The sequence below is a fragment of the Trifolium pratense genome, linkage group LG4 (assembly GCF_020283565.1).
Source record: "Trifolium pratense cultivar HEN17-A07 linkage group LG4, ARS_RC_1.1, whole genome shotgun sequence".
Lineage (NCBI taxonomy): Eukaryota > Viridiplantae > Streptophyta > Magnoliopsida > Fabales > Fabaceae > Trifolium > Trifolium pratense.
In genome coordinates this window covers 40971548-40998528 of record NC_060062.1, presented here as the reverse complement: position 1 = coordinate 40998528, position 26981 = coordinate 40971548, and the positions used below count along the sequence as shown (strand labels likewise).

The 26981-nt window shown below is 33.4% G+C and overlaps 3 protein-coding genes across 3 annotated transcripts; all 3 read left to right on the top strand.

Moving 5' to 3' along the window:
- The first annotated feature begins 600 nt into the window (after positions 1 to 600).
- On the top strand, positions 601 to 4616 carry LOC123923303. The gene is made up of 3 exons (XM_045975989.1): positions 601 to 987; positions 2223 to 3023; positions 3131 to 4616. The coding sequence occupies exons 1-3, from the start codon at positions 969 to 971 to the stop codon at positions 3157 to 3159; spliced, it is 849 nt and encodes a 282-aa protein (XP_045831945.1). The 5' UTR covers positions 601 to 968; the 3' UTR covers positions 3160 to 4616.
- Positions 4617 to 7081: 2465 nt separating this feature from the next.
- On the top strand, positions 7082 to 9340 carry LOC123922684. The gene is made up of 5 exons (XM_045975383.1): positions 7082 to 7100; positions 7305 to 7397; positions 7538 to 7627; positions 7738 to 8553; positions 8649 to 9340. The coding sequence occupies exons 1-5, from the start codon at positions 7082 to 7084 to the stop codon at positions 9338 to 9340; spliced, it is 1710 nt and encodes a 569-aa protein (XP_045831339.1).
- A 13645-nt stretch (positions 9341 to 22985) lies between these two features.
- Positions 22986 to 25782, top strand: LOC123921343 (primary amine oxidase-like). The gene is made up of 5 exons (XM_045973836.1): positions 22986 to 23836; positions 23926 to 24307; positions 24408 to 24521; positions 24770 to 25308; positions 25393 to 25782. The coding sequence occupies exons 1-5, from the start codon at positions 23058 to 23060 to the stop codon at positions 25583 to 25585; spliced, it is 2007 nt and encodes a 668-aa protein (XP_045829792.1). The 5' UTR covers positions 22986 to 23057; the 3' UTR covers positions 25586 to 25782.
- Positions 25783 to 26981: the final 1199 nt, after the last annotated feature.

Here is a 26981-nt window from a genome sequence, read left to right as displayed (position 1 = left end):
AGTGACTCTTTCCACTACTGAAGCTGAATTTGTAGCTGCAGCATCTAGTGCCTGTCAAACAGTTTGGCTGAGAAGAATACTTGATCAACTTGCTCAAACACAGGTGGGAGAAACTGTGATACTTTGTGATAACAGCTCCTCCATTAAGCTGTCAAAGAATCCAGTTTTACATGGTAAATGCAAGCACATAGATGTTAGATACCACTTTCTGAGGGATCTTACCAAAGAGAAGATTGTTGAATTGGAGCACTGCAGCACTCAAGACCAAGTTGCAGACATTATGACCAAGGCACTAAAGCTTGAGAGCTTTTGTAAATTGAGAGATAGACTTAGCATTTGTGATGTCACCACAATTGTTTAGAATTTGTAATTCGTACTTGTAGTATGTAGAAAGGTGTCTTGTAATAGAGGTTTAGCTTAAGGGAGGGTTTGTTGGGTTGTAAGCTAAGCAGGCCTGGCTTGCCAAGCCCACAGGCGCGTGCGCAGGTTGGCCTGAGCCAACTAGTTGCTTGGTACTCAAGCTAGTCTTAAGCCTCCTTGTAAACTTGTCTATATAAGGTACATTGCCTTATGAGAATAATAGAGAACACACCATTTTGTTAGGATTTTTGGGTCACAATTGTAATGTTACATGTGTTAGGGCCATTATGTAATTAGCCAAAGCATCAGTGGTCTAATTAATAATATATAAGTCTATGGCTAAAAGCATAAATATCATGAAAGACAATTTATTGTGTAGATACCATAAGTCAATATCTAATTTGATGAGGGGCCAAATTAGAAAATTGAAAAATAGGAAATAACCCTAAGGTTATTTATAGGGGTTATGGTCCCCAATTGCAGAATAACGTGAAAACGGCGCTCATACAAAAGTTCTCTCTTCATCCCCATCAGAGGAGGTTTCAGGAGCCAATAAGGAATTCTGCGGTTGGAAGATCACACATACCCGTGACCTTTGATCATCACCTATGGCGAACTCGAACTCAGGTACGCTTCCGCTTATGGCTAAAGTATTTTCTTGATGATTAACATGATCAACTCTAGGGTTTAAAAGAAAATATATTGAAACTTACAAGTGGTATCAGAGCAATCATGTTTAATCATTTAGAAAATAAGAATTTGTGCCGTTTGGTTTTGATCGGCATGTATTTTGTTCAGTTTTAGTTTCTATATTTTTATTTCGATTACAAATTGAAAGTGTCGGTCTATTGTTTGTCGGCGGATAATCATGATTTTGTTTTAAGGTTTGGTGTATTTTAATTCATCATATAACTGTATGGTTCTATACTGTTTGTTCATCGCCGATAAATAAAAGACCACAATCAATTTGCAAGGTGTGCTACTATGCATCTTTATCTACAGTTTGTGATCAAAATATCAATAAGGGACATATGGTTATTTGCGTTAAATTTTCTTTGAGTTTTGCGGAATGAAACATACCAATTTTTTTTTAGCTAATTAAGGTCTCCCATTTGGTGTTGTTTTTCTATTCTGTTAATGAACAAATTTTGGAAATCTCAGTAAGTACCAATGCCGTAACAGTACAATAAAGTGTATTGGTGTTTTTTGATTTGGATTTTAATTTAATTCCAATTTTCTGGTAACAGTGTACTAATGTTCTTGTTTCAATTCAGTCTCAATTTTTCTTTAAATGTCATACAGAAACCCTGTTCTTTTTTTTTAAAGGATAAAAAGAATTGGAACAAGACTTAAGTACTATTATGGAAATCGCAAGTTATACTTGCAACTTTGGTTACATTTTAGTTCAAATAATTGACAGTTAAAGTATATATTTTAAAAGATAAGTTGATTGAAGCATAACGTTGCCAAAGTAACCTCTTTTGTGTAGATTAATTTATTTTGAAATATAAAAGATTGTGTGCTTCTAACTTATGTGAATATTTAACCGGCCCAAAGGAAGGTAACTATTTTATAGAATTAAAGGTGCACTTGTGATGATAAACGTGTGATAATTATAAGGTTTTACATGTGAATAGTAAATCAATCAAAAGAGGGGTCTATTATTCGACATGTTTTTTATTATCAATGTTTGATCGTTACAACAAGAGTACCACTAGCAGTTAATATTAGTGTCAAAAGGCTCAATATTGATGGTGCACTAGGTATCTTGAGATGGGTTATGTCTTTATTTGAACAAACTAATAATTCAGTTTTCACTTTATGTGAGTATAATTAAATGTTTAATTTTTTGTTCTTTTCAGCTACAATTGCTTCAATATCTGCTAATCTGAATTCGGTTCCGGTCCTTAATGGGGCAAATTTCAAGGACTGGAAAGAGGACATGAAAATTGTTCTTGGCTGCATGGATTTCGACCTTGCATTAAGAAAGGAGCAACCTACTTCTCCTACGGAAACTGCTACCTCTGAACAGAAGGCATATTATGAGAAGTGGGATCGCTCCAACCGCATGTGTCTAATGATCATTAAGCGCGGCATTCCTGAGGTCTTTAGAGGTACTATATCAGAAGATATAACTAATGCTAAAGATTTCCTTGCTGAGATTGAAAAGCGCTTTAAGAAAAGCGATAAGGCGGAAACAAGTACTCTTCTTCAGAACTTGATTTCCATGAAGTATCAAGGCAAAGGAAATATAAGGGAATATATCATGAGCATGTCGAATATCGTTTCAAAACTTAAGGCACTAAAGCTTGAGCTGTCTGAAGACTTACTCATTCATTTAGTATTACTTTCTCTTCCTGCACAGTTTGGTCAGTTTAAGATATCTTATAACTGTCAGAAGGAGAAATGGACTCTTAATGAGCTCATTTCATTTTGTGTGCAAGAAGAGGAAAGGATGAAACGTGATAAAACAGAAAGTGCTCATTTTGCTAGCACCTCTAAAGACCAGGGCAAAAGAAAGAAAACTCATGAGCCCAAGAATGAAGCTGCAAGTGTTCCAGCACAAAAGAAACAAAAACAGGATGAAAATTGTTTCTTTTGCAAAGAATCTGGACATGTGAAGAAGAAATGTTCTAAATATCACGCTTGGCGTGCAAAGAAAGGTACATTTCTTACTTTGGTCTGTTCTGAGGTCAATTTAGCTTCAGTACCTAGAAACACTTGGTGGTTAGACTCAGGTGCAACTACTAACATCAGTGTTTCAATGCAGGGTTGCCTAAACTACCGGAAGCCAAATGATGTTGAAAGATACATCTATGTTGGAGATGGCAAGTCGGTGGAGGTGGAAGCTGTGGGGCATTTTAGATTATTATTGTGTACTGGATTTTATTTGGATTTAAAAGACACTTTTGTTGTACCGTCATTTAGACGGAATTTAATTTCAGTTTCTTATTTGGACAAATCAGGTTATTTGTGTTCATTTGGGAATAATATGTTTAAGTTGTCTTTTAATTCAAATATTGTTGGAACTGGTTCACTTATGAGTCATGATAATCTATATTTGCTTGACACAATAGCTACCTATGGCGAATCCTTGAATGTGGAATCACGTGGTACTAAGCGTAAAATTGATAATAATAATTCAGGGACATTATGGCACAAGCGTCTTGGTCACATCTCTAAAAATAGAGTTGAACGACTAATATCTGATGGAATTTTAGATTCCATTGACCTATCGAACTTTGATGTTTGTGTTGAATGCGTTAAAGGTAAACAGACCAAAACAAAGAAATTTGGTGCATATAGAGCTACGGATGTCTTAGAATTGATACATACGGACATTTGTGGACCATTTCCGACACCTTCTTGGAACGGTCAACAATATTTTATATCATTCATTGACGATTATTCTAGATATGCATACATATTTCTTATACATGAAAAGTCTCAATCATTGGATGTGTTCAAATCATTTAAGGCTGAAGTTGAAAATCAACTCAACAAAAGAATTAAGAAAGTCAAATCTGACCGCGGCGGTGAATACTACGGCAGATATGACGGTTCAGGTGAACAACGTCCAGGGCCTTTTGCCAAATACCTAGAGGAATGTGGAATCGTTCCACAGTACACCATGCCAGGATCACCTAGCATGAACGGTGTTGCTGAAAGACGAAACCGGACTCTTAAGGATATGGTAAGGAGTATGATTTGTCATTCTACTTTGCCAGAGTCACTCTGGGGAGAGACACTAAAGACTGCAGCTTACATATTAAATAGAGTACCAACAAAGGCAGCTACCAAAACACCTTATGAGCTTTGGACTGGACGAAAGCCTAGTCTAAAACATTTTCATGTGTGGGGATGTCCAGCTGAGGCAAGGCCTTATAGGCCAAATGAAAAGAAATTGGACTCCCGAACAGTGAGCAGCTACTTTATTGGCTATTCTGAAAGATCTAGGGGCTACAAATTTTATGATCCCAAATTAAATTCAATTTTTGAGACGGGAACGGCTACATTCTTTGAGGATATTGAGTTTGGGGGGAAGAATAAGGTTAGAGACTTTGTCTTAGAGGAAGAATCGGTAACAATTCCAGAACCGATTCATATAGTTGCTTTTGATCAAGCAAATACAGAACCTCCACAAGACATTGTTGAAATTCCTCCAACTCAAGATGATTTGGTAATTCATGAAGAACAAACTCAAGATCCTCAAGAACAAGTGATACAAGAACCAATACAATTGCGGAGATCCACTAGAGAAAGGAAAAATGCTATTCCGAATGATTTTGTAATCTATCTCCAAGAACATGAGGAGAATAATGGTACAATGGAAGATGATCCAATCAACTTCCGTCAAGCCATGCAGGATTCCAACTCGGAAAAGTGGATTGAAGCAATGAAGGAAGAGTATAAGTCCATGCAAGACAATAAAGTCTGGGAACTTGTCCCATTACCAGAAGGTGTGAAACCCATTGGTTGCAAATGGATTTTTAAGACCAAGCGGGATTCTAACGGTAATGTGGAGAGGTATAAAGCTCGTCTTGTGGCTAAAGGTTATACTCAAAAGGAAGGGATTGACTTTAAAGAGACTTTCTCTCCAGTTTCATCGAAAGACTCTTTTAGGACAATCATGGCTCTTGTTGCACATTATGATTTGGAACTCCATCAAATGGATGTCAAGACGGCATTTCTCAATGGTAACATTGATGAAACGATCTATATGGTGCAACCAGAAAACTTTGTGTCAGGAGACTCAAAGAATATGGTTTGCAAATTGACAAAATCCATTTATGGACTAAAACAGGCTTCTCGTCAATGGTACCACAAGTTTCATGAAGTAGTTCTCTCATTTGGTTTTGAGGTAAATATTGTTGAAGATTGTGTGTATCAAAAATTCAGTGGGAGAAAGTGTATTTTCCTGGTCTTGTATGTTGATGACATATTGCTTGCTGCTAATGATATAGGTATATTGCACGAAACCAAGAAATTTCTATCAAGAACATTCGAAATGAAAGATCTTGGTGACGCTTCCTTTGTATTAGGAATTCAGATACATCGAGACCGATCTCGAGGTATTCTGGGATTATCACAAAGGAACTATATCGAAAAGGTACTTAAAAGGTTTGGTATGCAAGAATGTAAACCAGGGGATAATCCAATTGCTAAGGGAGACAAATTTAGTCTCAGTCAGTGCCCAAAAGGAAACTTAGAAATTCAAGAAATGCAAAAGATTCCTTACGCGTCAGCTGTAGGAAGTCTGATGTATGCCCAAGTTTGTACGCGTCCGGATATTGCGTTCATAGTTGGGATGTTAGGCAGATATTTGAGCAATCCAGGAATGGATCATTGGAAAGCAGCCAAAAAGGTTATGAGGTATTTAAAGAGAACAAAAGACTATATGCTCACATACAGGAGGTCAGACCAGTTAGAGATCACTGGATACTCTGACTCAGATTATGCAGGATGCCAAGACAGTAAAAGATCCACTTCGGGCTATATCTACATGTTGGCTGGTGGTGCAGTTTCTTGGCGCAGTGCCAAGCAAACTCTTACGGCTTCATCCACCATGGCAGCAGAGTTCATAGCATGTTATGAGGCATCCAACCATGGGATTTGGCTGAGAAATCTTGTCACTAGGCTGCGAATTGTGGAAGGAATTGAAAGACCACTTAAGTTATACTGTGACAACAAATCAGCCGTCCTGTATTCCAACAATAATAGGAGCTCGGCCAAGTCAAAATACATTGACATCAAGTTCCTAGTTGTCAAGGAAAGGGTACAAAATGGACAGATTTCCATAGAACACTTAGGGACAAACTCCATGATTGCAGATCCTCTCACAAAAGGTCTTCCACCCAAGGTCTTTCACGAGCACACTGCTCGCATGGGTGTTTTACCATTAGAGGAGTCTTTGGTTTAGTGGGAGTTAGTCAATTATGAATTTTCTGTTCTATGTTTGGTATTATGTATGCATACTATAACTTTGGATTTTATTTTTGTTTTGATCAATAAAGTTCGTTATTCAGCAGTTTGCATTTTGTACAGTAAAGTTATTGAATGATCTTACTAAAGTAAAGTAGGACCAGTTGAAAATTGACATATACAGACCAACTTCATGTGATTTTCATGCTACACATTTCATGATGGATCTATGTCATTTAGTTGTGTCACTATTGGTGATCATTGATGGGTTTAGTTATGATTGATATAACGAAAATCACCTTGGTTCTACATATTGACATGACTAATGGACGAGATAATTTGGATATGCTTAAGGAATATAATGGCAAATTTTTGAGCTCATAAAGTCTAACACATGTATACAATTACATATGTGACCAGTGGGAGATTGTTAGGATTTTTGGGTCACAATTGTAATGTTACATGTGTTAGGGCCATTATGTAATTAGCCAAAGCATCAGTGGTCTAATTAATAATATATAAGTCTATGGCTAAAAGCATAAATATCATGAAAGACAATTTATTGTGTAGATACCATAAGTCAATATCTAATTTGATGAGGGGCCAAATTAGAAAATTGAAAAATAGGAAATAACCCTAAGGTTATTTATAGGGGTTATGGTCCCCAATTGCAGAATAACGTGAAAACGGCGCTCATACAAAAGTTCTCTCTTCATCCCCATCAGAGGAGGTTTCAGGAGCCAATAAGGAATTCTGCGGTTGGAAGATCACACATACCCGTGACCTTTGATCATCACCTATGGCGAACTCGAACTCAGGTACGCTTCCGCTTATGGCTAAAGTATTTTCTTGATGATTAACATGATCAACTCTAGGGTTTAAAAGAAAATATATTGAAACTTACACATTTACCTAACATACCCTGTATGTATTATCATTTCCTCTAGGAGATCCACTGAATATAGAGCTTTTTTTTATAGCTATAATGTTTTTACTAATACTACCATCTCATTTTTTTTTAGATAATGATACTTCCCTGATAAGCCTGATTAATGCCAATCAACTAATATGTACAATCAATACAGAAGAGTGCGACATACCACCTAATAATTCCGGTATTATCTACAATTTGTTGTCTTTGTTGTTACTCAATTAATCCCTATCCGTATTCTCATAAAAATTCAGTCTATTTACTATCACTTCCTCATAGTATTACAATTTTATAAATAAAATCATGCTGTTTATCTTTACTTAGATGATCATGCTTCCTTGGTTAGCCTCATTGATGTCAATCAAATGATATGTACAACTAATACTGAAGAGTGCCATGTGCCTACAAATTCTGGTATTGTCTACAATTTTTATGTACAATTAATAATGCTTTGATTTGTGTTATTAATCTACAATTGCGTTGCTTCAATTACAATAACACTTTTCTTCTTCGTAACCTTGCAGATGATAGTGCTTCAATAGATTCTACCAATAGTCATGCTTTCAACAACAATGATATCAGTGAAGTTGCATGTACAACAAATACCAATGACTGCAACATACCTTCAGATCCTGGTATACTCCAATATCTTAATTGTCTTATTTACTCATACACTATATCTCTTTGTAAATTGGTGTTGGCACTAATGCTGCATCACAAATTCAATTGGCCATTACAATATCCACTATTGTTTCCTAGAGGAGAGGATGGATATAGAAAAGACATTGAGTTCAAGGACAACCCAAGCAAACCTTCAAGGAAAAGACAATTTATCACTCAATTAGAGTGGGTTGGTTATAGAATTCAGCAAAGACACAGAGATACTTCAACAATTGTATTTTCTAGAAGATTGTTTCATCAATTTTTGGTTGATTCATTTAGTACAATAGAGTCTGCTCGCTTGAAATACTTGAGAAATCATCAGAAAGATTTAAGAGCTGATATGTACAGAGGACTAACTGAGGCCGTTCTCAGAGGGGAAACTAATGCAACAACCACAGGAAAACGCATTGTTTTGCCAGCAAATTTTGTTGGAGGGCCACGGTATATGATACAAAATTATCAAGATGCCATGGCCATTTGTTCTTGGGCTGGATATCCTGATTTATTTATCACCTTCACCTGCAACCATAAATGGCCTGAAGTTGTTGATTTCTTAAAGACATATCAACTTACACCAGCAGATAGGCCTGACTTGGTAACTCGCCTCTTCAAAATCAAGCTTGACCAGCTCATAAAGGACATAAAGCAGGGAAGTATTTTTGGCAGAGTCAAAGCAGGTAAGCCGTTTTTAAAAATTTAGTTTCTTATGATATGCTAAACTTTGATGTCATTTTTTAAGATACTTAGTTGTCTGTTTATATTTGCACTGCAGTTATCTATACCATTGAATTCCAAAAATGTGGACTTCCACATGCCCATATTTTGGTTTTCTTACAACCAATCCATAGAATTGTCCATCCTCATGGTATTAACAAAATAATATCTACTGAGATTCCAGATAAAGATCAAGAACGAGAGCTATTCAACATTGTATCTTCCCTCATGATACATGGTCCATGTGGTGATCAGAATAAAGGTTCCCCATGCATGCAGAAAGGTAGATGCATCAAATATTTTCCAAAAAGATTTGTCAATAATACAATGATTGATTCAAAAGGTTATCCTGTCTATAGAAGAAGAGACAATGGTGTGTTCGTCAAAAAAGGTGAATCTTTTGCTGACAATAGATTTGTTGTACCATATAATCGACGTTTATTGTTGAAATACAATGCTCATATAAATGTTGAGTGGTGCAATCAATCAAGATCTATAAAATATATTTTCAAGTATGTCAACAAAGGTCATGACAGAGTTACTGCTGGATTTTACCGTGATGCAAATCCTAGAGACAACACTCAGGTTGTCGATGAGATAAAAAAGTATTATGACTGTAGATATTTATCGGCCTGTGAAGCTGTTTGGAGAATATTTGTGTTTGATGTCAACTACAGGGAACCCTCAGTTGAGAGATTAAGTTTTCATCGGGAAAATGAGCAACCAATTGTTTATCCTGATGAAGCTTAGGGGTTTAGGGTTTGGGTATAGGGTTTGGGGTTTGGTTTAAGGGTTTAGGGTTTGGCGTTTGGGGTTTAGGGTTTGGGGTTTGGGGTTTGGGGTTTAGGGTTAGGGGTTTAGGGTTTGGGGTTTAGGGTTTAGGGATTTAGGTTTGGGGTTTAAGGTTTGGGGTTTAGGGTTTAGGGTTAAGGGTTTGGGGTTTAAGGTTTAGGGTTTGGGGTTAAGGGTTTTGGGTTAAGGGTTTAGGGTTAAGGGTTTGGGGTTAAGGGTTTGGGGTTTTGGGGTTTAGGGTAGGGTTTGGGTTTAGGGTTTAGGGTTTGGCGTTTGGGGTTTAGGGTTTGGGGTTAAGGGTTTAGGGTTTGGGGGGTTAACCCCTAACCCCAAACCCTAAACCTTAAACCCCAAACCCTAAACCCCAAACCCTTAACCCCAAACCCTAAACCCTAAACCTTTAACCCTAAACCCCAAACCCTAAACCCTAACCCCGAAACCCTAAACCTCAAACCTTCCAAACCCTTAACCCTAAACCCCAAACCCTAAACCATAAACCCCAAACCCTAAACCCTTAACCGTAAACCACAAACCCTAAACCCTTAACCCTAAACCCCAAACCCTAAACCCTAAACCTTAAACCCTAAACCCTTAACCCTAAACCCTTACCCTAAACCCTAAACCCCAAACCCTTAACCCTAAACCCCAAACCCTAAACCCCAAACCCTTAACCCTAAACCCTTAACCCAAACCCTAAACCCCAAACCCTATACCCAAACCCCAAACCCTAACGCTAAACCCCAAACCCTAAACCCCAAACCTCAAACCCTAAACCCTAAACCCTTTTATGGTTTAAAGTATCGTTTGACCTAACTTTTTTATAGTCTAAAAGTTACTTTAAAATAAAATGGCCGACAGTAAAAGATATGAAGAGCTTTACCTACGGATTTTGTACTTTTAGTGACGGATTATGTCTGTCACTATAAGTCAAATTTCTTATAGTATTCTATGTTCCATGAATTTTTTATTTGTATATTGGAAAATTTCCAAGTATGGTGCTTTATTTTTTGCATGGCTCAAGGGATATTATCTATCATATAGTTGCCAAAACATTTAAGTTGTGATCGGCATACCTAAGCTTACAAAGACAGTTGTTACAAAAAAAAAAAAAAAGCTTTAATAATGATTAACGTCTAATTTATAGGTGAGTTCCAAAAAGATACACTATGGGTCCGTTTGATCTGCAAAATATAAATACCGGACAGAACAGTACAGGACAGTACAAGATAGCACAGCACAAGACTGGTCATTATCTGCGTCGTTGACGTTAGTGATAGAATAGAATATTCTTGTCATTAAGCATAATTATATTTTTAATTATTTTCGTTATGTTTATCAATCAATATTCATAGGTTTGACTAACCTATTATATTATTGCATATACACTCTTGATACATCAATAAAAAAGACAACACATTATATTATTATATTAGCTTTCACTTTCAGTTAGGTGTTCTCCTATGGTTTCTTTGCCTCGGGGCTCCGGCGCGCCGCCTTCTGTCGCTACTGTGACCAACTCTGATGGCTCTATTTGTCGATGTTTCCACAGTTCAAGCATCACTTTTGTTGATGGTCTGCCATATCCGTTTGATTCTATATTCAAGACTTTGTTGCTGTCGTGTTTGGGTTAAGTTTGATCTGTTCGCAGTTGTGTTAATTTGTTTGGCTCGAAAGGGCCTTTTCTGCTTGTTGTGTTTTGTCGCAAAGGGTTGTTAGTATGTAGATTTGTCCGTGTTAGCGGCCAATTCATTTGCCATTCCTTACCATCGTAAATTCTCACTCAACATTTTTTTTTCTATTCAGGTTTCGAGTTTGTGTGCCGATTCGCTAGGTAATGTCTGTGGCGGGCGAGAGTTTGATTCTAATTTTGTTTTTTTACCTGATAAAAAAGTTGTTTTTTTTAAACCACTTTTGTTGTAGTTGGGTTATTGTCTTTTATTCCCTTTTGAGATGTTACTACATTTTTGTGCGTTTTGATTGAGTCAAGTCTTTGTCCCCCAATTTATTTATATTGTCTTTTATTTTAATTTATTTAAAATATTGTAGTTGGCTTGCCATCTGCACTTCGTTTGCTTAAAAATAAAAGGCTTAACTACACATTTGGTCCCTTACGTTTATTTTAGGTTTCAATTTGGTCTCTTACGTTTAAAAATAATCAATTTGGTCCCTTACGTTTCCATTAGGTTTCAATTTAGTCATTTCCGTTAGTTTTGTCACTAACACCGTTTGAACTATACACGTGTCACTGTGTCAAAGTGTCCATGTGTCAGTCCGCATATGCGAATTGACTGCCACATGTGACAAAATTGACGGAAATGACTAAATTGAAACCTAATGGAAATGTAAGAGACCAAATTGATATTTTTTTAAACATAAGGGACCAAACTGAAACATAAAATAAACGTAAGGGACCAAATGTGTAGTTAAGCCAAAATAAAAATAGAGAATACACATGTAAATTATGCTAATTTTAAAGGAAAAATAATTTAGAGTACATTTATAAATTAGGATTTGAAGACTACTTAAGATATTTATATTAAGTTAAATTAATTAGATGAATGTGAAAGTTGTTATTTAATTTACACTAGGTGAATTATTGGATTAGGATCTGAGTATGTAAATTGTCTTGGAAGTTTTTGTTTTTTTCTCGACAATAATTAAGTTAAAAATCATGGCAGTCAAAGCACACATGTGGAAAGAATGCCAACAACATCTTAAGAGACAATTTTCCATTTGTGGAACAACAGTAGACAAGATTATCCTTTTCATATATTCGTATATATTCAGACAATCCAGGTTGTTCGACTGTAATTTACGTATATAATAATCTGGAAGGTAGTGCATCACGATCAACTTATTTTCTGTAGATTGTCTTTAATTTTTTCTTTTAATTATATGTTTATATATAGGTTAAGTCTTATAAAAATTTACTTCTTTTTTTTCGATTATAAAAATTTACTTTTCTTTACAAAAATAAAAATTTACTTTTAGTCGCTGTTAAAAATTTCTTCAACTTTTGTTTAAAAAAAATATAATAAAATTCTTCAACTTTTCGTTGTTATATATATTTTTCATCAGTAGTTTTAGTCTTTATAAAATCAATATAAAGTGTCTTAACCAAAAAAAAAATCAATATAAAGTGGTCCAATATGTTAGATAATAAAATAATAGTTTATGTTATTGGGCCTGTTAGTTTAGAGTCCATTAGGTTTTATTATATATTCTCTAGTAACCTTTTTGTAATGTTAAGCAATGCAATAATATTCTATTGAAACCCTAGCCGTCTCTTTCTCTTTTCCTATTTGTGTATCTCTAATTCTAACATGGCATCAAGAGCATGGTTCGATCCTCCTTGAATTGTTTGTTGCTTCCGCTGCCGAGTTCCCTATAATTTGGGAATATGTTGTTTTGTCTTTTTTGTTTGAACACAAGATTAGTTTTGGTTGTTCAGTTGATTTATTGAAAGAAGGAAATTAATTGAAAAGCAAGTTTGCTCTATTTGTGCTTCGGTTGTTCGGTCTGGTTGTTCTTATAATTTGCTAGTATATGTTTGTTTCTTTAAAGTGCAAGTTTGAATTCCTCCACCGAGATTGGAATTTGTTGCATTTGAGATTGGTGCAATTGGAATTGGGAACCTACTATATGGTTGCTTTGGAGTCTATTAAGTGTGTAATTTGTTCATGTTCGTGCATCTGTTTAGGAAGTAATTTGGTATTGGGTATTCTCTTGGCACTTATGGTCTCTTTCTATTGATAGTTGGTCTTGTTTGATTTTGTTTGGTTTCTGTCTAGGCTCTTTTGATTGATTGAATTTTCCTTTGTTGCACTTCTCTTCTGATTGCATTGCACTTCTCCCTATTGCACTTCTGATTGTATTGCACTTCTCCCCCTATTGCATTTCTGATTGCATTGCACTTCTCCCTATTGCACTTCTCCCCCTATTGCACTTCTTTTCTAATTGTAATGCACTTCTCCCCCTATTGCACTTCTTCTGATTGCATTGCACTTCTCCCCCTATTGCACTTCTTCTGATTGCATTGCACTTCTCCCCCTATTGCACTTCTTCTGATTGCATTGCACTTCTCTCTCTATTGCACTTCTCTTCTGATTGCATTGCACTTCTCCCTATTGCACTTCTTCTGATTGTATTGCACTTCTCCCCCTATTGCACTTCTTCTGATTGCATTGCACTTCTCCCCCTATTGCACTTCTCTTCTGATTGCATTGCACTTCTTTTCTGATTGTATTGCACTTCTCCCCCTATTGCACTTCTCTTCTGATTGCATTGCACTTCTCCTTATTGCACTTCTTCTGATTGATTGCACTTCTCCCTATTGATTCTTATGATTGGTTTAGTTTGAATTTGTTCGATTGATTTGGTTTTTGGTTATCTTGGACTGCATTGGATTGGATGTTGGATTAATTTGATTTGGTTCTCCCCTCCTTGATGGTAAATGGCTGCTCTTTGTTGATCGTGATCTTAATTGGGTTGATTTGTTGTCAGGGCTAATTTGTAACAAGCTTAAAGCTTAGTAAGCTTTAGCTTGAGGGGTGATGTTAGAAGTTTATTTTATTTGGTAGTTTATTTTATTTTCGTATTTTGTTTGACAAACTCATAATGCTTCTTGTTGATGCATCATGAGTTTGAGAGTAGGTGTTAGATAATAAAATAATAGTTTATGTTATTGGGCCTGTTAGTTTAGAGTCCATTAGGTTTTATTATATATTCTCTAGTAACCTTTTTGTAATGTTAAGCAATGCAATAATATTCTATTGAAACCCTAGCCGTCTCTTTCTCTTTTCCTATTTGTGTATCTCTAATTCTAACACAATACATGTAGTTCAAATGGTAGCTACCAGTGAAATTATTGGAGTGGCCGAAATTCGAACCCCGGATTTCATTTTTTTTTTATAAGCCCAGATTCCACATTTAAATGTGAGTTTAACCACTAGCCTAATTGATAAAATAAAAATTCAGTATTAAGTGAGTCATAATGGCGAAATGCTTTTAAACTTTTAAAATACATACCTCGGATCAGACTAAATTAGTGGTGAAAAAAAAAACGTATCATGGTAAAAGTATCTGTAAAATAATGAGCTTAAAATTTAATTTATTTGTCTAGAATTCTATTATTTTGAATTTTTTATGATTACAAATTTTATAGTGAGAGTAAAAGATTTGAAACAAAAGTGGTTGCATTGAAAATTCTAAAATTTTAGAGATTCTAAAATTTTATAGGAGAATACAACCGAAACAAAAAGCCAAATTTTGAATCAAGCCAGCACCACATTCATTGAGTCAGACTCCTGATAGCTCTGTAAATGCACAGAATCACAATCAAATAATAAAGTGATAAGTTATCGTTCTCTACAGGGATTGTGCCAAAATTACTATTTTCGCTTAGGAATTTAGATGGTTTTTCATTCACTTTATTGTTTAGAGATAGTTATGCGGGTAAAAGAAAATTGCAGGAAAATAAATGACTATAAAAGTAAAATGGTGCATGTGTGTCCACGCGGGGTGGTTAAGTGTTTTCAATTCTCTCCCTTACTTCTGATTGGTGGTTAATATCCTTTGTTCCCCTCTATTAGGATTAGTCTTTATAAAATAGGGTCAGGAGCACTCTTTACCTATTTCTATCACAAACTGGTTAGAGCCTAGTTTAGGTTGCCTTTACTGCTTATATGTATCCTCGTCCCAGTCGGTTCCATTTTTTCGTAGTAATTTATACTTATGTATCCTTACCCTTAAGACTCAATTGTTTCGCGAGTTATCATGTGTGCCTAAACTAGTCCTCACCCTAACATCAGGTAGAATTTATCATTCTTGACTTAGCTTTAATCCTCACTAAAACCTCAGATACTGAATTTAATGGTCTCATGCAGAATATTAGTGTACGTCCTTCGGTCGGGACAATTAGCTTCGTTTCCTATCCGATATCCACTAATTTCCTTAGAATTTATTCTAATGTGATAAGTATTAAAATAAAGAATAAAAACCGGACAATAAATAGTGAATATTGAATGTGCTCCAATATTTCTGAATGAATAATAGTGAAAGAGTAAGACTCTATTTATAGTTTTTCAGCTGGGTTTGAGCTTTTTCTGCGCGTCCATCGCACCCATCGTGGTCACGATGGCGTGTAATTTTGCCTCATCAAAGCCACGATGGATCATATCGTGGTACGATGGAAGATCTTCTCCAGATTTTCTACTTTCTTCAACCGTCTTTCATCGTGCCACGATGACAAGTCATCGTGGTACGATGGAAAATATTTGTTGCAGATTTTCTTCAATTTAAACCGCATTCTCATCGCGCCACGCTAGATCTCATCGTAGGTACGATGGATTGCGCTGTTTATTATGATTTTGTCCTTCTTTGCTACTTTTTCCACTTTCCTTGCTTCTGGGCCAAGTAATTTCACTTTTCCAAGTATTTGCTTGCTTTTGGGCTTCGGTTGCTATTAAAACTACCCTAAATTACTACTAAAAACATAATATAATTGACTGTTATCAACTCCGATTGATCAGTCCAACCCTTTTGATAAGTAGTTTCAATTGCCACTCAACATTCAAGAAAGATATAAGTCCCTAAGAAGACTGCTTCAAAGTTTCTGAATATCCCTCCACAAGTGGATGGTCTAGGGTTTCCAATAAAGGAACCATCGCAATTGTATTCGATCCAGTTAAGAATAGGAGGATGCCAAAGAATTTCTTTAATTTATATGCAATGAGAAGATTTCAAATATATATCTAGCATTTTTAGAAAATTCCAAAATAATATTTAATTTCATTATTTTTAAAACTACATTCTTCCTAACTTTGCTTAACACTTTTTCTATTTCACAATTCTTCCTAACTCTGCTACGAGTACTATAATCACTTAAGGTGCCGAGATTCATTTAAGAAGTTGACATTTATCAATAAATATTTTTGAATTTAATTTATATGCACCGTTAGTGTAAAGTTATGTTACACATGCATCCAATAATATACCGACACATCATGTATGATATTTAAAAACATATGACGTGTCACATTCATTAAATGATGTGGCAACGCATCATTGGATGTATGTGCAAAGAATTTTTATACCGACAGTGCACAACAATTAAATTCAATATTTTTTCATACACATTTTCTCGAGTTTAAATTTTGACCAAATAATTAAGAAATCCAAAGTATCTTACATTTATAATATTTTATGTTAAGTAATTAGAAAAATATATATATTATATCAGACTTCATATGTATTTAAATGAAATGAATGTATCACGTGAAATTATATATATTAGATTAGATATATATGATATGATGTAAGTCAATATATTGATGATATTAGTTTATAAAATACAATATTTCTATTAGGGCCCGTTTGATGCGTAGGATAGGATAAAAGTAGGATGAGATAAGAAGCTGGATAATGATAGGATAAGATAGTGACAAGATAAGCACATATCTTGTCATGTGTTTGGTGCACACATGATAAGAAAGAGGATAGCATTATTTTATCATATCCTATGTTTGGTGCACACTTGATATTGACTTGATAAGATACCTGTTATATTTAAATGAAAAATTTATTCTCGTGAAGCAAATGTACATTTTTTATAAAAATAAATAATTTTTTTATTCAAATAATTTATATTTTTAATTAACATTAAGAAGAATAAAATAAGTTATGAAAAATTATTTTATACACATTTTTTATAAAATAATATAATATTTTAGTTGGTATTATAAAAAGGGTTGAATTTTTGAATAAGTTTTTTATACTTAAAAAATTAATGAATTTTGATTTTTCATTCTTAAAAATAAAAAATGTGATTTTTTTATTTTACAAAAAATGTGATGTTTTTATCCTCCCAAATATTTCTATTTCGTTTTATTGCTAGTCCCCAATTTTATAATTATTATCCACCATGTATTGAAACAATTATCTGTTACTAATATATTAAAATTGATTACCACCAAAGTTCCTAATTTATCCTTATTACTTTTAACCACGTTGCAAGTTTTATATCCTTCATTATAATTTTACTAAAAAAATTTAAAAAAAATATAGAAAGATGATATATTAAAAATATTTTCCACGTGTTAGTTAAATATGAAAGAAACTTGAGATTGCCATTTCCTCTCCAAATGGATCCTGACTCGAAAGGAGTTAATTCAATAAAAAAAATTGAATAAATAAGCTTACAAGAAATACTTAACACAATAATTCAACTTATATTTTAATAATATTATATAACAAATTTTTAAATAATTTTTTTCATTAATATAGTAACAAACTCAAATATTGATAAAAATCTCGCACGGGTCTCTAAACTAGTTTTGTTTGAAAAAATAAAAAGTAATATGTGTGGGTTGGTTTGCATATCATAAGTAAAATATGGTGAATCAAATAATAAAAAATTCAGCAAAATGTGTTCACCGTGACTCGAAGAGAGGAAAAGCTTGATATGTTAGTCTATCCTATCATGTTGCTAACCCAGCTTAAGATCAGGATTAAAATAACAAAGGCTCGATAGGATAGGATAGGATAAGTAATAGGTTTGTTTTATCCTTTCCAATCGGTGCAACAAACAAGAAATTTGAATAGGATAGGATAGGATAATTTTATCATATCCCGTCTCTCTATCCTGTGCACCAAACACACCCTTAATTGAGTTAAACTCATGAGGACAGTTAATAAATTATTTATTAAAAAAATATTGAAATTTACAAAGTGTTAACTCAACGTATTTTTATAAAAACTTAGTATTCAATTTTTTTAAAGAGTACTCATTATCATTTCTTTGGTTTTTCACCACCAGTTGAATCTAGTTCGGGATCAATTCTGGCATCAAATGGTTTCAGCCCCTCCGATCGCAGTTGCGCTGAATCTGAATTATTATAGAATAAAATAAAATAAAATATAGACAGCCACTTTCAGCAAGATCACGTGGTTTCGATCTAAATTATTTGTATGATGAAGTAAAGAATGTTATCTACATAATAAATTATGAACAAGGACAAAATAAAAAAGAAAATTATGAACAGTGACTGCAGCGAACCGTAAAACAAAATGCAGCGAATCGGAAACTTCATCAAATAATTATTTGTTCCCTAAAAATATTGATTGATCGACCTATATACTATTTTATCCTCGTGGATCACACGTTCATTGCATAAAAGTATTTAATACTCCTTCCGTATTTAATCATAAAATATTTTTACAAAGAAAGCCTTTGCAAATTTTTAATACAATTTTATTACAAAAGAAAAAGGAATCGTGACATTCTAGTATTTGATATTCTTTTGATAAAAGAAAAATATTTGAGATTGTTATAAAAGATATTGTTTTATTGCGAAAATTTTCTAGTAGTTATTTTTATTTTTTTACAGGTCGTTTTTAATATTCTTACAGGGCCTTCAAATAGTCAGAGACGACCCTGGATAGCGTTGAGTTATTAGGGAAGTCGGAGGATCATCCGCATTAAACCAAAAGACAAGAGCAATCACACAAGTGATCGAACACGAAATATTAATCCAAACTTTAATTATGATTTTTCTCACTTATATATGTTGTTCAACCTTATGTTTTTCAAGCAGTATTGGACTTTTAACTTCAACTTGCTATACATCAATTTGTCATTCAATTATTTATGTTTTTTCGCAGCTGCACTTAAAACGGCATACTGTCTAACTACCATAGTCATAATGATTTTCGACATGAGAAGTTGGTCGAACCCTTTGCAAAACCATTGACTCTGATATCACAGTTGGGTCATGTGAAAAGTTTGGAGAATCATCCACATTGAATTAAAGTAAGTTCTGACACCAAATCTTAACTCAAAATGTCTTTTTTTTTTTTGTGCAAATCTAAAATCTTAGTATTTCTCTAACTTATATATTGTCAAACATTCACTTTTTAAAACAATGTCAGACTTCTACCTTCACGATATGTGCGAAATACTCATTCCTTTAGATCTACATCATTGAAGAATTTAGTCACTGGTGAATTAATAGTCGATCAATCAATTTGAACCAAACGACCACCGTAACAAGACGAGAAATCAAACGAACATCGCACCAAAACGGGAAGTCAAATGAACACCACCAATATGAGAAATTATGCAACGCCACCCTGAGACGAAGAAATTACCAAAAAAAAAAAAGAAAGAAAAACCTAATCTATGTGAAAATTAAACCACTTATTTTAATTAAATGGGATGAGAAAAGGTGAGCATGAGTGATTTTGGATCAAGATAAGACTCAAAACTATCTTTTCTCAATGAAAGAAGTAAAAGAGAAAGAGAAACTTAAAAAGAAAAAGATGTTTATCTCTCCGAAAAGAAAGTTAGAGTATGCTCTTAATAAACTTTTACTATGAAAGCTTATGGGAAAGGATTCTCTCCATTGTAAAATGGATCAAGTTAAATCCCAACTACAAGTTTTTTTGCAAGATGACCATGCTATAAAATAAGGGACGAAAGGTCAAAATCTAGAATCAATCCCTCTTGTGAAAATCACTTGGGAAAGTATCCATTCCTGAAAGTTCATATATATTTAAATGTATGATGAATGTATCACATGTGAAATTAATTATATTAGATGTAAGTCAATATATTGATGTTATTATTCATAACTAATACTTATGACATGTGTAAAAAAAACTAATACTTATGACATTTGTAAAATGGAATATACGTCTGAGAGTATATATTTTCTTAATTAATGTCTTGACAGTACTAATTAGTTTAAAAGAAGGTAAACTTTTAAGTTGTTACAAGCTATCCGAAGGATTGACAATATGGAATTGGACAATACCATTTTGGATGTGAAGGTAGTCGTTGATAGTTGCAAAGCTTATTAATAAGTTTTCCAATGATCTTTCTTACTTTGGTTTTATTATTAAGGTTTAAATATGTCATTAGTCCCTGCAATTACACCACATTTTGGTATTGGTCTCTGTACTTTTTTTGTTGGGTTTAGGTCCTTGCAATTACACTCAATTTTGGTATTAGTCGTTACCGTTAGTTGACCGTTACAAAAATGTTAAAAGTTAACGAAGTGCCACGTGGTCCAATCAATATATGTCACGTGGCACCGTAAAAGCTCTAATGGCATATTTAAGCCTATTATTAAAGATTAGTTTTAATAGTTTTTGTTCAAAGTTTTTTTAATAGTTTTAATAGTTGGTTCTGTTTTTTTTAGGAGACTTTGCACATGAATTAGTAAAAGTGATTATGTATATGACTAATTTTCAAGTGTTAGAGTTGATGTGAAATTGTATTATTAATAAAAGTTTTTATAGTGATATGAGATCAGCTTGTTTACTAAAAATAAAAAATAAAAAAAAATCAATTGCATATCTTTTTTTATAATAATTAAAAATATTAAAAAGATTCTATCAAAAACAAAGAAAAATACTAAAAGATCTTGCGTCCGGGCAGGGACGGATTCAAGGGGTGGCAAGGGTGGGCTTTGGCCCCTCCCTCCCACCCCTAATGTTGTATATACTATATATTTAAAGTTGTTATTTTACACATAATTATTATTAATAGACTATAATTTCTATGTATAATCATACTGTAAATTAATTCTGATAAATAAATCAATGTAAAATAGTTTTATATCGGTATAATTTGATCCCTATTTATATAAATTACAATTAAATTTTATGTAATATTTATTAAAAAAATAGTCAGCCCCCGTTTGATTAATTTCTGGATCGGTCCCTAGGTTCGGGCTTAATCAGGGGCGGATCCAGTGTGCAACCAGGGGGTGCACCTGCACACCCTGAATTTTGGGAAATTACACCTAATATCCTATATTGTTTATACTTTGCACCCCCTGAAAATTTTTCTTTGCACTCTGGACCGAATTGTTTACCTTTGTGCCCCAATTTTGTGTCTCATTGGTTAATAAAGTGATCTGTTTGTAGTTGTACAGACTACAGACTGACCATTAGTCTTTTCATCTTTTTTTGCTGACAAATTGACAAGCAATCTTTAATTTTTCGTATATTTTTCCCTAATATTACATCTTTTTCAAAGTATTGTCGTCAGGTAGAACCTATGTCTTAGCCTTAAGAATGCAAACTTTAACCAACAGATTATATAGAAGGATGTGTATTACTTATAGACTTATATAGTTGCAACATTGGTATATATATTAATTAATTACTCATATTATATAGTATTAAATTAAGTAAGACACTTAATTTAAGTGATTAGTGAGCGTTCCTAAAATAAATTGTTCGAGAGAACTCGAGTTTAATCTATGATGAAATTAATTTTTTCTTAGACTTTACTTATTTTGTGGTCGAATTATGAATTACTCGGATCCTCTTTCTCTGAAAATCAAAGGATTAATACCAAAAAAAAAAAAATTAAAATTTTTGCACCCCCTGAACCAGGGTCCTGGATCCGCCACTGGGCTTAATATCAAACATTGATTTATATGCCATGTGAAGTTAAGTTTTACGGCGGACTTAGATTTGTTGTAATTGTAATAAGAAAATCACAAAGTTACACACAATAATCGATTTCGACAATCGATTTAAAATAGACGATTGTATATTTTATATGTACTAAAATAATCTCAATCATTTTTTAATATCAGACGACTGTAACAGTATACTGCAATGCAGCAATTACAACATACAATCTTTTTTCTTCTGTGGCTAACTTAAAAAATGGGTTCATTGTAAACGAAATCGGATATTATTGATAGAATTATTGGGAAAACACATGTTAATTCAAGTTGCTAGTTGTTTATATTATTATCGATCAAATTAATTAAATAATGGCTCATGTGATCCTTATGTACAGATCATATCCGAATCATCATTTGGTTTAACTTATTTTAATTGATATTATTAGGGGTGCTCAAATCCAAACCAATCCAAATAAAAACCGAAAACCGATCCAAAAAAACCGAAAACCACAAAAAACCGAAGTTTTTTGGATGTGTTTGGATGTTCTTTTGTGAAAACCGCTGGATCGGATCGAATTTCGGATTGATTTCTTAAAACCGATCCAAACCAAACCAAACCGCATAAATATATTTTAATATTTATTTATCATTTTATTAGTATAAATATATATATTGCATTAACCTTTTTTTTCATTTTAAATTTTGTTAATACTATATGTTAGTTTAATTTAATCTATTTTAAATTTTGATAATACTATATGTTAGTTTAATTTAATTTTTTTTTTTTTTTTACTTTTTATATGTTTCAAATATAATTGGTAATTGTCATTCCAAAATATTGATTTTTAATATATTTTATGTTATATTTTACATCAAACTCAAAATTTATTGTCAAAAATGTCAAACTATTATTTTGTAGCGTTTTTTATAATATTTATATTTATTAAAAAAAATTACAATTTATAATTTGGATATCCAAAAACCGATCCAAATTAAACCGCATAATATTGGATCGGATTGGATCGGATTTTTTTTATTTGTCATCCAAAACCAAACCAAACCGCAAATGAATTTATTTTTGGATCGGATGAGTTTTTGCCTCAAAATCGATCCAAACCGAACCGCGAGCACCCCTAGATATTATGGACTAAAAAAATATGCATAGGGTGATCGGAAATGTATATTTAAGGACATCACGTACAGCTTCATTTCCACACAAAATCACAAAGCTATAGAGCTCAAGTTAACTTACAATGGTTTCCACGACCATAAAATTTGCGCTTTTCTCTGCGCTGACACTCCTCTCTTTACAAGCCGTAGTTTCTGTTACTCCATTACACTTTCAACACCCTCTTGACCCTTTAACCAAAGAAGAGTATTCCCTTGTTCAAAAAATAGTCCTACACAAATATCCCAAAGTAGCTTTCCACTACATTGGCTTAGATGACCCTGAAAAAGATGCTATTCTCAAATGGGAATCTTTCAAACCAAGTGTTATAACTATACCACGTAAAGTCTCTGTCATTGCTATCATCAATGGCCAAAGCCATGAGATATTAATTGATTTAAGGTTAAAGAGCATTGTCTCTGACACAATTTACACTGGAAATGGTTTCCCAACACTTTCGGTTGATGAACAAACCATTGCGATAGAGCTACCATTAAAATATCCTCCTTTTATTGCCTCAGTTCAAAAAAGAGGTTTGAATCTCTCTGAGGTAATATGTTCTACTTTCACTATGGGATGGTTTGGAGAAGAAAAGAGTACTAGAACTGCAAGATTAGATTGTTTCATGAAAGAGACCACTGTGAACATTTATGTGAGGCCTATTACTGGAATCACAATTGTTGTTGATCTTGGACTTATGAAGATTGTTGAGTATCATGATAGAAATGTTGAAGAAGTGCCTACTGCTGAGAACACTGAATATCAACTTTCAAAACAGAGTCCACCATTTGGACCAAAACAACATAGTCTTGCAAGTCATCAACCTCAAGGTCCTGGTTTCCAGATCAATGGCCACAGTGTTAGGTAATATTCATTTCTTAGTACATTTAATATATATGTTTTATTTGAACATAGTATTTTTTAGAGATTGACGTAAATTATTATGGATGCAGTTGGGCGAATTGGAAGTTTCATATAGGATTTGACGCGCGGGCTGGGGTGATAATATCATTGGCTTCAATTTACGATCTAGAGAAGCACAAGTCTCGTCGTGTACTATACAAAGGGTACATTTCCGAACTTTTTGTGCCATATCAAGATCCAACAGAGGAGTTTTACTTTAAGACTTTCTTTGATGCCGGCGAATATGGATTTGGTCTATCGACAGTGTCTTTAATACCCAATCGTGATTGCCCACCAAATGCTCAATTCATTGATACATACATTCACTCAGCTGATGGTACACCAATTCTCTTGAAGAATGCTATTTGTGTTTTTGAACAATATAACAGTATCATGTGGCGTCACACTGAAACTGGCATTCCTAATGAATTCGTAAGATTTTTTACTACCAACCTTCTAATTTAATTAATTAATCTACTAGTTATGTTCAATTATTAAGGTAATTAACCTTATACATATTTAATTTTGACAGATCGAGGAATCTAGAACTGAAGTTAACTTGATAGTAAGGAGTGTAGTCACTGTGGGCAACTATGACAACATAGTAGATTGGGAATTCAAAGCAAGTGGTTCCATTAAGCCTGCGGTATGTATAATTTCATTCATTCATACATTATTTTTAATTAATTTAGTTCTTTATTAGTATTCTAATTTAATAATTGAATCGTGATTCACATGCATGGTTACTATTTTTAACATCAAAGACCAAGACAAAATCATCGCAACTTGACATCTCTTTTGTCTAAATTCTAACTACTACACTTTTTAATTAATTTGTAGTATGTTTCAATACTATTTTTAGTATGTTTCAATCCTATTTTATATGGTGTACAGATAGCATTATCGGGTATACTTGAAATTAAGGGCACCAACATTAAGCACAAGGATGAGATTAAAGAAGATCTACATGGTATATTGGTCTCAGAAAACAGCATTGGTATTTACCATGATCATTTCTACATTTACTACCTTGACCTTGATATCGATGGTACACACAATTCATTTGAGAAAACAAGTTTGAAAACGGTAAGAATCACAGATGGAAGTTCAAAGAGAAAAAGTTATTGGACCACTGAGACTGAAACTGCTAAGACTGAATCAGATGCAAAAATCACACTTGGGCTTGCCCCAGGTGAACTTGCAATAGTTAATCCAAACAAAAAAACAGCAGTTGGAAATGAAGTTGGGTACCGTTTGATTCCAGCAATTCCAGCTCATCCACTTTTAGTTGAAGATGATTATCCACAAATACGTGGTGCTTTTACTAATTATAATGTTTGGGTGACACCTTATAATAGAACTGAAAAATGGGCTGGTGGACTCTTTGTTGATCATAGTCGTGGAGAAGACACATTAGCTGTTTGGACAAAAAAGTAAGATTAATGGATTTAATATTAATTGATATTAGTAAGTTGATTATATTATATATACTAATGATTAATTTGAAATGATTGCAGGAATAGAGACATTGTGAACAAGGACATTGTAATGTGGCATGTAGTTGGAATTCATCATGTTCCAGCACAAGAAGATTTCCCAATAATGCCATTATTAAGCACTGCATTTGAGTTGAGGCCAACTAATTTCTTTGATAGGAATCCAGTTCTTAAAACACTTTCTCCAAGAGATGTTGTAGGTTGCCCCAAGTAAATCAACTAGCCTATAAGCTGTTGATCATTTGCATTAGTGTGTGTTGCAATTGTTAAACCGTATTGTTGTTTGGAAGGAGTGATTTAAGTTGTTTTTGTTTATTGCTTGTGTGACAATAATGATTAATGATATGTTATATCATATTATCATGTGTATTTGCCAGCAATTCCTAATATAAATGAAGATTTACTTGCAAATCCTGTGTAAAACCAAGTCGAGTCATATGATTTGCTACGTACAAAAGTTGAAACGCAAGAATACAGAAAGATATTATAGTGTATGTTTGGTTAGGCGTTTTCTCACCTCTAACTCATGTTTCGACCTTGTAACGCGTTTTCAGTCGGTTGGAACCATGTTTGGTTTTCTATTCCACAATTGATTCTGACTTCTAAAATCAATTCTACCCAAAGCCAGAAATCCTAGTGTTGAATGAAAAATCAATTCTTCATTTATTGGTAGGTTACACTTTCATAATTTATTTTATTCCTTCATTACCCTTGACAACTATCACTCTTTCGAGACCAGATCTATACTCTTCCTACTGCATGTTGCCTTTCTCCAGTGAAATCAACGACCACACATATCTCTCTCCCACTGTAGAAACGTCGATGTTGATTTTTGAAAAAGAATAAATGATGATGCCATGAAATCAATGGATGTTGGTGTGCCTGAGCAATTGAACATGAAGGAGATGAAATTTTGCAAATATAGCTTACTTTTTTTCCTAAAATCTTACTTTTAAAAATCTTACTTTTTTTTCCTAAAATATAGCTTTTAAAAATTGTTGTTTGACATAACTTGAAAGAAGAGAAAAAAAAAATTAAGTTAAATGATACTCCCTCCGGACACAAATATAAGTAAAAAAAAAAAAAATTGTTTACGGTGTTTAAAAAATTTAGTTAAGTGTAGTTAATTTTCTTGATTTAATTGAAAACATGAGTTAAGTTTATTATATTACTCATTTTGAAAAGTGTAAAAGTGAAATAAATGCCTAAAATAAAATAGAATTAAATAAGGGTATCATATGAATAGTAGTATTAATTAGTTTAAAAGTAGTTAACTTTTGCTTATAACAGTGACCAAAATTTAAAGTATTTTTTACTTATATTTGTGTTCGGGGATTACTTTAATACTATATGTTTTAGAATTTTAGTCTAGGTCCGTATCTTTCATTTCTTATCACTTCACTCCCTAATTCATCCACTTCTGTAAGCATAGTGGTACTATTCATAATAACCTTATAATTTCCATCATATTCTTCTTTTACTTATAATATTTATAATATATGAGTGCTTCTTTTTATTAAAAGAATATACAAGCACTTGTATTACCAATAACAAAATATTAGTAAAAAAAATTGTAAACAACAATTTTAATTTCGAATGTATCTGACTTT

Coding starts and splice junctions, on each gene's coding strand:
- LOC123921343 (XM_045973836.1), top strand. CDS start 23,058: ATGGTTTCCACGACCATAAAATTTGCGCTTTTCTCTGCGCTGACACTC. Junction 24,308..24,407: donor CTGGCATTCCTAATGAATTC/GTAAGATTTTTT, acceptor TAATTTTGACAG/ATCGAGGAATCTAGAACTGA. Junction 25,309..25,392: donor TTAGCTGTTTGGACAAAAAA/GTAAGATTAATG, acceptor AAATGATTGCAG/GAATAGAGACATTGTGAACA.
- LOC123923303 (XM_045975989.1), top strand. Junction 3,024..3,130: donor CGCTTGGCGTGCAAAGAAAG/GTACATTTCTTA, acceptor GTTTCAATGCAG/GGTTGCCTAAACTACCGGAA.
- LOC123922684 (XM_045975383.1), top strand. Junction 7,398..7,537: donor CATACCACCTAATAATTCCG/GTATTATCTACA, acceptor ATCTTTACTTAG/ATGATCATGCTTCCTTGGTT. Junction 8,554..8,648: donor TTTTGGCAGAGTCAAAGCAG/GTAAGCCGTTTT, acceptor TTTGCACTGCAG/TTATCTATACCATTGAATTC.